The sequence below is a fragment of the Cinclus cinclus genome, chromosome 7 (assembly GCF_963662255.1).
Source record: "Cinclus cinclus chromosome 7, bCinCin1.1, whole genome shotgun sequence".
Classification (NCBI taxonomy): domain Eukaryota; kingdom Metazoa; phylum Chordata; class Aves; order Passeriformes; family Cinclidae; genus Cinclus; species Cinclus cinclus.
In genome coordinates this window covers 30250337-30267117 of record NC_085052.1, presented here as the reverse complement: position 1 = coordinate 30267117, position 16781 = coordinate 30250337, and the positions used below count along the sequence as shown (strand labels likewise).

At 36.8% G+C, this 16781-nt stretch overlaps 1 protein-coding gene across 1 annotated transcript in view; it reads right to left on the bottom strand.

Moving 5' to 3' along the window:
* Positions 1–16781, bottom strand: part of CCDC6 (coiled-coil domain containing 6) — a 47275-nt gene that overhangs the window by 6836 nt on the left and 23658 nt on the right. Inside the window, exons 3-7 of the mRNA XM_062496197.1 lie at positions 13710–13838; positions 8637–8740; positions 6758–6918; positions 4245–4401; positions 947–1047 (exon numbers count right to left, since the gene is read on the bottom strand). Of these exons, the coding sequence (XP_062352181.1) occupies positions 947–1047; positions 4245–4401; positions 6758–6918; positions 8637–8740; positions 13710–13838 (652 nt within the window). The remainder of the gene's footprint in view (positions 1–946; positions 1048–4244; positions 4402–6757; positions 6919–8636; positions 8741–13709; positions 13839–16781) is intronic.

The following is a 16781-nucleotide window of genomic DNA, read 5'->3' as shown; positions in this document are numbered from 1 at the left end:
ATGCAACACCTGGATGAAAACTATTTATAGTCCTTTGAGAAACCACAGTCAACCTTGAAAATTAAAGGATCTGAAGACATTTTATATGTTCTAGCAGACCTGTGCAATAAAATGTCTCATTCCCACCTTGTGTCAACACAGAGCACATCTCATCTGCCTTGCAGGTTCCAGAGGTGAATGTGGGAAAGCAAGGCACGCACAATTCACTTCTTCATGTACAAGGTGTTTGCGAGCACCATGTAACACCCACTGCCAACAACTTGTAATGAATGTCCAAGTGCAATTTTAAGGGATTTTAAATTTCAGTCAATAAACGTGTTAGTAACACAAATGCATTTCATTTGACTTGTAATATATTCAGTAATTAGAAACTCAGAAAAGGTTTGTTTGCCTTTGTTATACAAAGTACGTGAGATGGGAATTATTAATTTTATAGTTATTATTTAATAACAGAAAATAGCAGAAGTACAAAAGCCATTTCTCTACTGAAGAGAAATGAAAATTGACCTTTTTTCCAACATGTTCAAGATTAAACTTCTCTAAGAAGTTTTGATTCAGAGTACAATATCAGTCTCATTACTAGTTCTTCATCAGACTCTAGAAATCCATTTGAATTGTGTCCTGTTGCGCAACTTGTGTGGGAAGGGAGGGGGGGGGGGGAAAAGACAGTAAGAGAGAAAAAAGAGCAAAAATGAAATAAAGTTCAAGTGATCGCTACTTAACTGATCTTCAGTATCTGTCCACAGATCTCAAATACAGAATATCTGGTCACCATCCAAGAACATGCTGCACTAGAAGACACCTAAGGCAAAACTATTCTTGCATTTATGATGCAGGATTTTTTTTCTTTAAACTAGCTTTGAAAAGCTGCTGACCTAAATATATTAATAGGGCACGTTACTATGTGATGCATACAATAATTTTAGAAACTGGGTTAAATATTTACCAGGTGATATAGGTCTGCTAGAACTTGGTGAGGGTGTATAAGGGATAGGACTGGACACAGTGCGAGGTCTTAATCCTTGTGCAGACATCTCATTAAAATATCTAACAAAAAAAGGCAAAGAATAATTAGATCAAACCTTTTAAAATGTGCCATGTTTTAAATGTTTCACTGTGATTTTTTTCAATTCCCATAAGAATCACATTAGGAAGTCATGACAGGAACTCTTGTCATTGCTGACATTGGCTTAACTTTCCATGGAAACAGCTGGACTTATCTTAGGCATTTGCAGTTAAAACCGTACATGTTGCATATGATTAAATAGTATATATTAAGGTCAGAGATGTACACCATGCCATCCAATCTGACCCATTCTACATTCTTGCACTTCACAAATCATTTCTACATTGAACTCAAAAGCTTGGTTGGCTGGAGTGTATCTTCCAGAAAGGCATTCAGCACTAATCTGAAATCATGAAAAAGGGTGAAGAAATCATTAAAGTACTCATAATTTGTTCCAACAGCTGATCAGCCACAGCATTAAAAACATGTCCTGTGTCCTGCTTGAATCCCTCTGATCCCAACTTTTAGACACTTGCTCACCCTGTCTTCTGCCACTGGAAGAGAGACACTTTCAACCCAGGACCATCTCACTAAAGGTACTTCTAGTGTTGCAAGACACTTCCCATGCTTCACTATGATAAACTGAACAGATCAGAACCTGAGGCAAGGAATTTTTCCCCACCTGTAATAATTTTAGTGATATTTATTTATCCTTCATTCACTGATTACAGTGAAGCTTCTTCACAGATAACAAGTGCTATATAAAAGGATAAAAATAGTACCAATTGCTCCTACTTGCCACTTGCTGTTTCTATCTCAAGAGATTTTATGGGTTTTTTTCCCACAGCACTAAGCTGGCAGTCTCAGGCTGGGCTGGTTAGGCACTCTCCACTTAGATTTTTCGGTCACTATCTAGATTTAGATTGCCCCCTGCTCACCTTCTCCATGTGGTTGCAAGTCAGTGCACATAGGTTTATATTATTATATTCAGCTGTATTTTTTAACTGGACACAGCAGAGCAGCAAGCCAAATTTGCTACCTAACAGCCCTTTGACTCTTACTTTTCTCCTCTTCTGTCAGTGTGTGCTCAGGAATTCTTAGTAGCTGTGTTAATTTCCCCATGATAATAAAAATACCCAGTAACATGGAACAGCATTAAAATTATTCCTGTTTGATGGAACTCACAATGACTACTTGGAGGTCTGTCCATACACTATCTGAAACATACTTTGACACTGCATCTTCCTGGTTTTTAACCAGGATATTCAGAGTTAACAATCCACATGCCCTATCACAGGCTGTACACTGAAGTGATACCAAAGTTGGTTTGAACTTGGGTAGACCAGGTAACAAAAGGTAGCTGCAATAGAGAACAACACAAGACCAACAAACTAATGAATTAGGGTTTAACTAAATACATAAGTTTTTAAAAGATCTACCAGTGACAAGATCAGTGAAACTGAACTAAGCTACCTCTGCAACACACAAGTAAGTTCCAGTGCAGACCAGTGTGTTTGTTCAGCAAGGCAGCATCTCTGATTTAATTCCCTTGTATTCTACACAAATAAGAGTTTCCTCTAAGTCATCCCCCTACCTGGCTCAGGTGATGTGGAACAGCAGCACCCCATTTGCATTCATCCTGGTTTCAGGTGTTACCCTCCAAAGAATAGGATGGAGGATTAAAACAAAGCTATTGCTGCTCTGGAGAAAGAGGCTTTGGGAGAGCTATGTCTTTTATATTCAGGAAAGCAACCTCATCTGCCCTCAGCTACAAGCAATAATTATCATCAGCTAACAGAATGCAACTGAAAGAAATGGATAGTTGATCCATCACCACCATCATTTTTAGGAAGATGGAAGCTGACAAAACCTGACATTTTAAAATCATTATTGCACATAGTTCCATAAGTGTTTTGTCTTCTCAGGTTAACTACTAATGCCTGCTTTGTCCTTCACTTTGCTTTCTATTACTTACATTGCAAATACTTGGAGTTACTCTGTCAGGCCTTTGTAGTACCAAAAAAATATCAAATTTAACAATTCCTCAGAAATACAGGATAGCTAATCAAATTTTCATGCATCTTCCTGGTTACCACTACTTAAAGTGGGCGATAGAAAATAATTTCCATATTCTACAATTTTGGACCAATACTGGTAATTCTCATAGATTTAGATTTTGTCTGTACTTCCATTGTACTGTAAATAGGGGAAGAAAAGGTAAGCCTAATTAAGAAAAAAATCCAAACTCAGAATCTCCTGTCTCTAACACTTTAATTTATATAGTATTTGCTACATCTTAATACCAGATGCTAATGCAATATAGGTCAAGTTGCCTTGGTGTTTCATCAGAATGAACACACTACCTTGAGCATTAAGGGTACTCCTTGCAACAAAATATCTGGTACTTTGTTTCTGGTAAATTACATCTTATAACAGATATATTAAAGACCCAAGAGGAAATACAAATCTCTCAGTATCAGAAAAAACACACAGCACAGAGTAATTTTTTAATATATTCTAAAGGACCACCATAAATCCAAAATAATATACAACAATGCAACCAAATAATGAGTATCTGATAAGAAATAAGTACATTTTTAATAAAACACTCTTAAAATCCTCTTCCAAGATGTAACACGGTCATATTTCTATGACGTGAGAAAACACTAAAAGGCACAATATAAATCATGAAAAATTCAAGACTATCTGAAAGGTCAGGGCAAGCAAAGCAGCTTGCAATAGAGGAAAAAGAATCAAGGATATTATGGTTTGGACACCAAGAACAACCTAACAGTTCTAGAAATGGTGCCTGTCTCAAAGGTTTTACACAGTATCCCTTTGTTATTTGGCTGAACATATTTTACTTTCTGCAAATGACAAATCAGGCCCAAGTAAAGATGATATCTCTGCCTCACAGAATTCCTTGCAGTTACCAAGTTAGGGGCTAAACAAAGGTGGTGTGATCAAATTATCCTGATTCTCAACTCCACAGCTGTATTTATTTCAACATATATTATCAAACTCAAACAATCTTCAGATACAAATATTTTCTTCCTCACTGTTAAAATTAATGCAGTTTCTGTACAACAATGATACAATTCCTGGACTGTGCTGAAATTCCATATGCATATTAAACCCACATACAAGTTACTTCTAAAATTATTCCATAATATTCAAAAAGTAGTATAAAAACTGTTAAATAAGTCCAACACATCTGGATGGCCAAAAAAACACAAACCTTTCATCGTCCATTTCTAAGCTGGATTCACTTTCTGACAGCTGTCTGCAGAGAGCTTCCCTGCGCTCCATTTCCCTCTGCAATTTTCTTTGAAGTCTCAAGTTTTCTTCTCTCATATGTCGCTCCTCTTCTAAGTATTGTGCCATCTTCTCTGAATCTGAAATTCATCATTTTGTTAAGAGTTGATTAAAATTCAATTTCTCAGGCAGCCAAGTATGTTGCGTCTGATTTTACTCCAACACTTCAATATGAAGGTGTAGAAAATGCTCAGGATAGATCAGTGAAAATTTTCACCTCTTAGTCATTAGTTCAAAGCCCAATTCAGAACAGTAGTTACTGAAATAAACTATTGCTTGACAACAAGTTTGAAAATAAAGTGTAAGAAAAACAAGCAAAAACCATCACCACAAACCAGAAAGTACTTATTAAAATAAATTTGAAAAGAAAGAAAAATTTTATTAAGAAAACATTACTAAAACCATTAAGAAAAAATACCGATTCCTGCTCCATAAAAATAATGCTATTCCACATTTACAAAGATTTTCCTGCAACACACTGAAGACATTATTTTAAAGGTATATTTTCATTTTGAAGGACGAAGCACACACAAGTTCTGAAACTCCAAACTCAAACTTGTATTACAACTGCTACCTTATATATATTCTACAACACTCTTTCAATTACACATCTTATCATAGAAACTGTCCAACTGAACATGTACCAATATTAAAATACTAATATTAAAATTGCATTCAATTTTGATGTTAAAAGCCATCAAGAGGCTTGCTCTTTACATCAAAGGGCAATTTGAGTTGTCAGTTCTATACAAGTTCAGCAAACATCACTAAAACGGTCTGGTATCACATTATTTAAAGTGATAAAGTCAAATTATGAAAAGTTACAGAGCTTTGTGACAGATTACTTAACTAAAACAGAATATATGATGAAAAGACTTATGAGACATATAGTGCATTTTGTGAGATCTTGTAATGCTTGAGCAAGCTTACAGTTAAATCCTTGACATTAAGAAAACACAAAACAATTCAGTGCTTTGTCATCACTCTTTTATGCAGGATCCTTCAAGGTAAAGAACATTCCTGTCTTAGAAACTTTTTCTCAAACTATTAAGAACATATGATTTATTTCTCTTCTGTGGAAATATCACTTTTAAATATAACAGTGTAGCTTCTTGTACACTATTATCATACCAAACCAGTTCCAAGAAGTGTTTCAGAAATAAAAAATGTTATAACAAGTGTAAGAATTTCATAAGTAGTTTTCATTAAGTACTTAAGAAAAATACTAGAAGTTCTCTAATGACCATGTATTACAAACACCAATCTGAAAACTGTATTTCAGTTTCATCTGCTTGCAGACTGTCACATCCACCATTCTTACTAGCTCTGCTATTTGTACTGGAGTTCTGTTTAACCTGTTCACAAAGGGAGAGAGTCCTTTTAAACCTAGTTCTTATTTTCAATGTGAATTTGACATTAATGCTTTCAATTTTTTACTCTAAACCACATTAGTTCAAAAAGAAACCACTTAAAAATAGAGGATACTTGAAATGAAATTAATTAGGCTGGATTTGCACAGAGGACTTTTAATTGAAGGCCTTGCTCTTGTTCTGAACTTCAGTAAGTGAAGGCTGCAGTGCAGAATTTGCAAGTACAAAGATTAGCTGTCCTTATCTTCTTTTAACAGCCACAAATGATTAATGCCACAAACTTGTGCACAAGGTCTCTGCGAAAGAGCACTCTTGATCCATCATCTCTGTCTTGAAGGAAGGCTGCTGCCTCTAGCAAGCTCCTTCTCTAAATGGAGGTTGAAATATTCCAGTTAGCCTGGCTGGCCAGACGGGGATGATACTGACTGTTCAGCATCTGCCCAATTTTTTCTGGCCATGTGGTGAGGTATCTCCTCACTTACCAACTGCAGTGTAAGGTACTGACTCGGAACCAGGCAGAACTGCTGACTCTCAGACAGGAATTTTAGATTCAGCAGGAAGGAATGAAGGACTGGCACTGTGAAGTCCAAGGGAAGGTGCCAGCAGCCTCCAGGCAGCTGAGTCCACGTGCTCAGTGCACAGCCCCTTCCTGGGAAGGCAGGGCAAAATGCAGCCCACACTAGCTGTTAATTCTTTTGAATAATTCTTAATTTGCAACACAGCTCCTACAAAGAAGGCCATAAATACGTTTTGAAAATTTTGCATGTTGAAATGCTGCTAAGTTTCTGGGAAAAAAGATAGATACATCTTTTTCCGGCACAAAATAGTCAAGGATTATTTTTTGATTCTTTCAGACATCCTTTTAGTAAACCCAAAGAACACCCTAAACTACAGTAAAAAATACATTTTAACAAGCAATGACACTGCAATTATAAAGATGTTGCAATCAAAACCTGCCCCATTTTTTCATACTTCTACCTTAAATTTAAACTCAAGAAAATACATATAAAAATCTTACAAGGCAAAAACATCAGAAGATTTGAAACAAATTTCCTCATTTACTCACGCTGTAACTGTGCAGCTCTCAGTTGTTTCTTTAACCTCTCCACTTCATTCTTCAAAAACCTGATATGTCTCATCATATTTTCAGGAGAGTCTATCTCCATTGATATGTCTCTGGGTGATGGTGGAGCAGACACCGGCTGGTCTAATTTCTCCTGCAAAATTCTGTATGAAAAATAGTGCAAACTTTAGCTTCCATTCTTGTGAAAACCTCTTGTATCCCCCAGAAAGCCACTGCAAGGATTCTGACAGGTATGTAGGGTTTAATTTAACTACTGTTTCAGGGGAGATAAACGGGGGAGGAGTTATAATGTTTAGTTTTTAACTCAAAATAAAAAAGGTAAAATTTGTTGTCCTAGTACAGAAGAATTTTCTAACATATTCAGACCTTGACATTCCAAAATGTTACAATAAATAGTTCAGGAAAAACAGATTCTAGACTACAAATAGTTATCTCAGATTTGTCCTCAAACACTACTTACTACACAATGTTTTGCTAAGAAAATTCATTTACTCTCTTACAAGTTTTTACATTTATGTTCCTGGAGAAAGGACACATTGTGAAGTTTAATGATGAGTAAAGTATGTCTGTCTTGAAACACAGGCTTTTCTGCAATTCACCACTATCAAAAGAATAAGGACATTTTCACAGATATTTTCTGAAGGACAGTAAAATAGACTCCCTTTTTTTTAAATTTCCAAACAGAAAGGTATTAAGGTGTTCATCAAGGTTTCAAACACTTCAAATTACTGATGGTAAACTCAGGACTAATGAACTTCTGTTATGAAATAAGCACATGGTAGATATTAAAGGTTCTAAATTATGATTTTTGGAGGTAACGTAGGAGCGTTTTCCATCATGAAAGCATGAAACTTTAGAAGGAACACGTTGACAGGCCAGATCCAACTCTGCTCTGAAGAGCAGGGACAGCACTATGCAAACACCTTTTGCAGGTGCAGTATTCAGGTGTACCATACAAGCACCAAAGCAGGTCTGACTCCAGCACAGCTCCCTGCAGAGAGGGCCACAGTCTGACACAAATCAAACCAGAAATAGTTTGCCTTAAAGAAGGCTTTAAATCCAAGATACACAAAAATCCTACCAAAGTCTCATCTTGCTATGGATTTACCACTGCTGAATATCACATGTAGCTCTTCAGAGCACCTTCCACACAGCAGGGCTCTGTAAAATAAAACTACAAAATCTGCAGTTCATTCAGGCTCAGCTGCTCTCTGAGGCCCCAGCCAAGATTCAGAGGGTCACATTAATGTAACAATAAGCACATAAAAAAATAAGGTACTACTAATAATTATTCATTATTCTCTCCTACTTCCTCCCCAAACAAAGTTCTTGTTGTATAACATTTAAGAGATGGTTGCTTTCATACATATTTTTAATTTTAGCTTTTCCAATAATATAAAGAGTCACTGTCTTAACTTCTGCTAAAGAAGCACTGGAAAGTCTCAATGACATGAGTGCACACCACTGAGAAAAAGCTGAAGTTTTCTTTAAGCAGACAGGAGAAAAAAACCCAAGAGCTTCTCATATAATGAACACAGTAAAATACCATTAATTTAAAGCTGACCACAAACCAGAAGCTTTAAAAAGAGGCTATGAGCAGTTGAAAAGATTCACTAAATTCCTTCAAGCTTTCCCAGCTAATTTCTTACACTGGTTAGTTTTATCTACTTTAAGCAATCAATGATGTGGCATAATGCAAACAAGGAACTTTACAACTGGTTCCTGTTCCAGGTTTTCACAGATTAGACAACACTTGTGGGAGAGAAATGAATGTCCCACAATGAATAAAATTAATTTAATCCAGAACATGATGTATTAAAAACCTCTCCCATAGTAACAAGTGCACTGTAACAGGACAAACCGTTTTTCTGCTTCAAGCTTATCCATCCTCTTCCAGAGACGATTCACTAGTGCTTCTTGCTCCTGTTCCAAAGTATTTTCAAGGTCAATCTTCTCACGTCTTAGCTGGAGAGGAAAAACAATTAATGAAAATGAAGGATGTGTATTTTTTGCAAGGACCTGTCATTAGGAAAGCTCCAACAACTCCATTTTACATAATGTTTTTTACAAGAGCAAGGAGAAGGGGAAGAGACACAATGCACTGGAAAAATCAAGAGATTCAGTAAGTGCACAGTTGTTACATCCTTAACAGAAATTCTTCTCAGAGAACTTGTCTCTGGCCAGTAAGCAGGAGACAACCTGCTTATGAACCCTGGACATGCAGGCACTGATGACATTACAAGTGTATTTAAAGACATTATGAAATTCAAACTGAATTTACTGTTCACTACAGTGATGCTTGCTCTTTTGAAAAGTTTTAGATGTTTTTAGTGGAAGAATCACAGTTAAGTACTCCAGAAATGGAAGAAAAGCCATGTTTGCCTTGTGTGCCAAGTGTTAGATAAAGGACATAATAAAAATAGTAAAGAAAGTTATGTGAACTGCCTTAAGTGTTACTGTATCAATCCCTACTAGCTAAACAAATGTAATTCTATCTTAGCAAAGGCTTTATAAAACTAAAAGCTTAACTTGACATTAATCACGTTCACTTACTGTGTGTACAAGCATTCTTGATTCTACTACAAGGTAATTAAAGATATAATGTAGAACCTTCTACACTAACACTAATAGAAGAAGATATAATGTAGACCCATACATGAAGAAACCTATTATTAGTGTTTAATTGTAGAAATACAATGCAAGTATTAAGACAGGAGAATATTAAGAGGCACAGATGATCTTAGTCTGTAGCAATATAGCTGAACTCAAAAAGTTGTCAATAATGAAATATTTGGGAACAGATCAACACCTTTGCAGGTGGAAAATAACATGGAAACATTTTTCCAAGCCAAGCCTTAGTTAACACCACTTTTCTGCAGGGCAAATAATCTCACATTAGAAAATGGAAAGACTGAAAACAGAATTAGAAAACAGCATTAAGTGACTTCCATTTATTACATAACTGGCTGAAGGGCTATGGAGCATCTAAATATGTAAACTTTTAGTGCTGACTGTTAAATTAATGCTGAGAAACCAAACAAAATATAAACTTACACACTTTAGTTACCAGTGCAAGTTTAACGAATGTACAACTTTCTCCTTTAAAGGGTAGAGGAATTAGTTACTGTGAGCACAAGCAGACATTGATGAGTAATAGGGAACACACTCAGAAAGAGAAACACTGTCTAGCAAATCTTTCCATGTTTGAGTTTCCAGATGTACATTAACAGCTCAGGGAACCTACATCTCAGTAAAAGAGAAGTCAGAAGCAACATGCTTCAGCCTCCCCATGAGGATGAGAATTTGGATCCTGACCAATTTTGTTCCTCACACAGCTGGAGATGGAGTGGTAGGAAAGCAAAGGTCTCAGCCCCAGGAGAGCAGGGCACTCTGCCTCAGGGCTCCTCAGCCAGTCTGGCCAATGCTTGGGGCTGGGAACACCCAGAGGGAAGAAACTTTGGAATATGTCCTGGGAATCTGCACACTGTGCTTCTACATTAGCAAAACCCAGATCTCCATTACACTGCACATCTATCTAGATAATCACGATGAGAAAAGTGTGAATGCAGGTATGAGCTCTGCAGCAATGGTTTTTTGCATCATTTCACCACAGCATGGCTTAGACTCACCTACTTTTAGTCTTTTTACATCTATGCTTTGATTTTGCAACAAACAAACCCACAAGAACATAGAGGTGAAAAGAAATCCATATCTTTTAATGGTAGGAAGAAGAGCACATTGGAATCTAAAGACAGAGTAAATTATTTATAAGTCTGGATTTGAAAAATCTAAGATTACATTTAGTATTATAGCAATTATCATCAAGGCAGTGGAGTCCATTAGTTATAAATCTGCTTGTAGGTGAGCGTGCACAATGGCAAAGTCAAACCATCAGCAACGATACACAAATAAGCTTTGCACTGTGCCCTGAAGCTGCTCTGACAAAACTCCAAAGAACCCAGGTGAAACAGATCTAGAACTCCACATTTCCAGCAATATGAAAACATACTGGAAACAAGGACCTTCCTTTCCTGGTCATGAGTGTTGTGCCAGTTCCTTCCAGTGTCAGGATTTTAAAGCTTGGAGCAAGAACACCTTGAATGGCACCTACAGCAGAAGAAACTGCAGCATCCTGTTCAGAGCTGTGAATTCAAAGAATTGGTGTATTTGGTTTGGCACTCGACAGTTTCAGACGTACTTTGGAATGTAGTCCAATCAATGAATTTTTTAGAAATGTGCTAATATTCTGAAATAAAATAAGAAGGATGGGACTTTGCTCAGGACTAAGCCAGAAGCCCTGTCAATACCAGTGTCACTAGACAGGGGTTCAGAGCCACATTCTGACCAAACATCACTTTAATTTTGACCATTAAAACAAGGAAAGAAGGAAGCATTGCTTGCTTTTCAGACCTCAACCATCCCTTCAGAGTAAAATTCCTTTTAACCTCCCTCAACACCCACTTGTGTTTCTTCTTTCTCTCTCCCTCTCTCACATATGCACTTACTTTACTTCAAAATGCAGCTAAAATATCTATTATATGTGCATTCCTGTATTACTGCTTTGCCAACTGTCTTGCCAACTTATTAACAAGCACAACTGTTCCCTCCTAAAATGAATGTCCTCCAAATCAAAGTTGAATATGCTCATCTCTGCCTATGCCCACTATCCCAAAACTTACTTCTCTGCTTCTCATTTGCACCTTGCCCTTTGTAGCTTTAATTCTCTGCTGCTTTCCAACAAAGTCTTCCACAAAGATTTTACTATCACATATTCTGCTCCTTCCAAAGCAGACAAAGGAGATGATTATTAGCAGTTTAGTTACTTGTCATCTCCTAACTTCATCAGTTCTATTTTCTCACTACAATGTATGAAATAGAAAAGCAATTAAAAATAGTAACAGCAAGACTACACGTTTGGCCTCTGTAGGGCAATCCTGATAGCTATTTATTTCCTATGAAACCACTGAACTGTAACACAGAACATTATTGCTTGTTTTAACTGAGCCATTCAGTTAATGAAATAGTCACATGCTATAAATTTCTTTACCACTTGCCTTCAGAGAAGAATGCTCTGCTGACTTCAGGCTGACTTTAAGTATTACTTCAGGTCACATTTCAACCCTAAAATCCAATTAATCTTTATTAAGGAATAACATTCTATGCAACCACAAATCAGCTACCTGATCACCTGTGGTATAAGCAGTTCAGATGAAAAAAAGCAAAGCAGAAAGAAAGAACACAACGCATAGATAATTCACATTCTCTCTTTTATAAACAACATTTTAGTGAACATATGCTGTAATTATCTGCTCACTGATTAGTGACAGATCTCAATGCAGCCCAGCTCAAAGCACTGCTGGAGTTCTCCTTCCAACCCCTGTTTAACAGGTGTTCTGAAGGTTGTGTTGCAGACGGTGTCAATCCCTCTTGCTTAATTCCCTCCGTGTACAATAAAGGCAACATGACTCTCCCCACAACTTTGGACTGCTTTCTGCTAGGTACAGCACATACCCCAAGGCTGCTGCATCAGCTGGTTAATTAGCACAATCAGCACTTTTAATTTGTGTGAGGAAAGAAAATGTGCTGAAGCTCTACCTTACTCTACCTTACTGTGAGAGAAAACAAAGGCATATGGTAAATTATATGCAAATTCACATGGAATTTCTAAGCAAGATAGGCGATTTTTAACATCCTCATAAAGTTTTCAAAGCCAGATACTAAAGACCTTTGTGCATCTATGCTTTTTGAACAGTGTATCATTGACATTTAGATGTAGCAAGACGTTTCAAATTTTATGATTTCACAAGTCTGACTGTCCAGAACAAAAAAAATAGCATGAAGATTTCAGCCCTGGCTCATGCGAACATTTCAAAGACAACAGCTTAGTATATTAAGCTTACTTTGCATTTTGATTAAGTGGCAGCCACCACCACCTTGTGGCTAAGAGAGTTATTTCAACCTCATGCTAATTTCCATGCTGGGTAAGGATTTGTTGGCAGCTACATATTCCTTCCTACCTTTTAATTTTTCAGTTTGTTCCATATGTCTCTCCACATAGAACATTACCATGAGAATCAAGACAATTCACTTGATCATTGAGATCGCCATTAACTAATTTATCCACATCAACAGAAAAAGAAGAATCATACAAAACTGGTAACAATTCAGATCACCAGCAACAAAATGTTCCATGGCAGAAGAAATCACAGACATAACCTGAATTACTGGACCTGCACATGCCAGAAAATCTGGAGACCTTCAACAATCCTGCAGGTTTCACCAGTTTGCCTTTTAAGTCAAAAGGTCTCCTATTGACAACACTGAGATGCAGATGCCTAAAATCAGACATAAGAGCACTCCCAATGTCTAAACACCCTGTTGAAACACAGCCAAACAAGTGGTGTTTTGCCTCTGCAATCTTCATGACTGTCTAGGGAGAAAGGGAGCTGGATGTAGCCAAACTTCAGGGCTTCTGAAGAATACACACAGCTGACAACTCACAGTTCCAGGGCTGTGCTATGCAAGCCGCCACCAAAAGGTGACCTAGAGCACAACTAGACCACAAACATCATTTACTACTGTGCTTAACACCATCAGAAGTGACAGTCTTTTCTCACCAGCACCATGAGTGGAAGCTGATGAACAACAAAAAGCAGCATTGTTTACAAAAAAGTTGCATTTGCAAAAGTCACTTGCAAAAGCATGTCATGCTGTCCAGCAGACGTGAAAGCCCACAGAAAGGCTACTAATAGATATAATGGTCATGAAAAAAACTAATCCAAGTTTCTCATAATAAGTTATGTCACTTTTCTATTGCTTTTCTATATTTTAAATACTGCCCAGTTTCTTACACACTTAAAACATTAAGTCAAATCTAGGACAAAAAAAGGACTTTTTTTTCCTCAGTCATATAATGATGCAATTAAAGAGTTACCTGCTCCAGGGTGAGCTGCTTCGAAATTGTATCATTTTCCAGTTTTTTAATCTTCTTCATCAGTTTGTTCACTTGAAATTCCTGTTCCTGCTCTAAATGCTGCTCCAGTTCAGCTTTCTCATGTTGCAGCTAAAAATTCAGGAGACATGTAATATTTTAAACAAACAAAAGCATGAACTTATGCACCTTTTATACGTTTATTTAAACATTTATTCCTCCTGCATATTAAATTCTCTGCTGATGCTTCTCAAAAAACTTCAAAATGCACAACCCACCCAACAGCCCTTCCAAAAGGTGCACTTTAAACTGTGCTGCATATTTGCAAAGCAGAAAAAAGTACATTTCCAACTACTGAATTAAGTAAAATCAAAATAGGTTATTTCATATACTATATATAATGCATTATAGACATTTCCAAAATAAAAAAAATCCATCATAATGTTCACAAAAGTATTCATTTTAACTAAATGCATCATCTCAAGAGCACCCAAAGCACAAAATGCAGGTCTTAGCAATTGCTTCTCCAGGCAGCTGAAAGCTGAAAACCGTGACTAAAGTCGTACTAATGAAATTGCTGTGCAATGAGTTTACAAACAACGAAAATTTTCTAATTTATTTTCTGATGCTATCAAAATCATACTCTCACGATAACATAAAAATATTGGTTATTTCAAATCAATGTTGTACGTTTTCTTAATACCAAAGAGATTCTTTTTTTCATTTAATACATCCAATGGCAAAGAAAAATTTAACTCTCAAAGCTCTCAAGCAGATGGAAATAACCTCCCCCCCCCCCATTTTAACATCAAGTATTGCTTGGAGTAGAGCCCCTCTGAGACAGGGATCTAAGTCTTCCTGTGGATAAAACAGTGACTGGCACCATGGTACAAACACATGAACCTGGCTCAAGGAAAAGCAAATGTCACCAAGAGACAATGGTGTAATTACATTGTGCTCTGACCATCCACTGAAAATTGCAAGCACCTTTTTCCACCTGCTAATTTTTTCTATGCCAGTTCTTCTGGGTAGCACATAATATTCCGTAAGATCACAGTGTTTAAATGTGCGAGGAAAACCCGAGGAAATGGAGAGACATCTCGCAGTCACGGACACAAATCAAGGTCACTGGATAGCCAGTGGAGTAAGAGACTTTGATTTTGAAACAAGCTAAAATTGCTCATTTGTTAATTCAGCTCCTTTTGCTCCTATTTAGAGATAAAATGTTCTGTGAAGTGCAGTCTGGCAGAGAGAGCTCAAGGCAAAAGGCTCATGGAGGAAGAGCACCAGGCAGACAGCAACTACTTGGCAATATACATATGGGAAAAGCTTGGGGCTTGTGTTTTCAGGGTTTTGTTAATGTTGAGATTTGATTTTTCACCACTTAAAACAAATATCAGAATTAAAAACACTTAGAATAGAAAATATTGGCTTCATTTTACAAAGAGGGAGGAAATTATGACTAACACCCCCAAAATATATGAGTGGTGTCTGTCACTCATACAGGGTAAGATAATTTTTCCCTTTTATTTCCTTTGATCACAAAACTAAAACAAAACAACAAAAAATCAGTTACTGATGAAACCTTAATGCTAAAAAACAGAATTGCTAACAATGAGAAAAATAGCCTCTGGTACAAATGGATAGTGTTTATCCTACTTAGTAAAGCAAAAGAGTTTTTTTCAAACTGTTTTTCATTATATGCAATTGCAGTAACAATGGTCTACAGATACACCTGCCAGCTAAAGAGAAGGAAAAATGTGTTAGAAAGTGTCACCTTGATGCCAATGTCTTAAAGATCTCGAACTGCATGTGAAAACTGAAGGAGAATTTTAAGGTCCATAAAATCAGAGATGGGTTTGGTTCAAGAGAGACAGTGACTAGTCTGAAGTAAGAATGGGGCTATCAAACACAAAGCTCAGCAGCAGGAGGGTGTGCCTCAGTTCACTTAAGTTCTAAACAACTACAGCAAAACTCTCTCTCTGCAGAAACTAGTGCCCTCATACAATGCAGGAATACATTTCCTTCCTTACTGTACCGGCTGACTTCTGAGATAGAGGGAGGTGTTTTTATGAAGTAATGGAGCCAATGGAAGAAGTTCCCCCTTAGAAAATGAACCCTCATTTATCACCCAGACAATGACCTTGTACAGTCTATTTTTAAGTATTCCAGGCTCAAAAGCTGTCCGCTCCTTCCTTCACTGCATCCTGAAAATCCTATTTATTAATAATTTTGTATCTGCAGTTTGCCTCCTCTTTATGTCCAACGTTCATCAAATAACTGATAGATGAGCTGGCTCTGTTTATTCTGCACAATCCCATTAGCATCCTTGAGCTGACACATGATTTTTTTGAGAGCAGGAAGGCTAATAGCTTATGTTTACAGACTTACCATTTTTTAAAGAATTTTCAAGAATCAGACTTACATAAGAAACATTTCTGTACAGGCATCCAATTACTTAACTTGCCTGACTACACATACTATTATCTTGGTATGTTGTAACATCTTGCTTTCAAGGACAGCTACCTGGACAAATTTGCACCGCCAAAAATGTACAGGTGTTGAAAAAATCTGAATTTGATTTTGAAAGGAACTGGTGCTCAATTTGAAGTAATTGACTCTGTAAGATTAAACAATATTAAAAATAAATTCTTCTTTGGAGCAGCCTTGTTTCACAAATGGTAAATTTTCAAGATTTTCTACTTTCAGTTCCAAAACAGTAACTCAACACATCCATGTCCACTGCTGCAAGAAGAGCCTGCATCGAAACGCTTCTCATGATATTCTGCAAAATACTGCTACTATTCTATGACTAAGGATTGAGGATGCCATAAAAAAAAATTTCCAAGCTTTCCAGAGACTTCATCAGGTAAGCAAAAATAGAATTACATGAAGTACACAGGAAAATATACTAAATGTATATAAGGCATACAAGAACTTTATGAGGGATGCAAGTGATAAAATCTTTTGTTTACTGTAAGACCTCTGTTGAGATGCATGTGCTCCTTCAACACTCAACCTAGAAAATTAATAATTATGTGAAAAAAAGAAAATCTATCTACAATTATACATTCA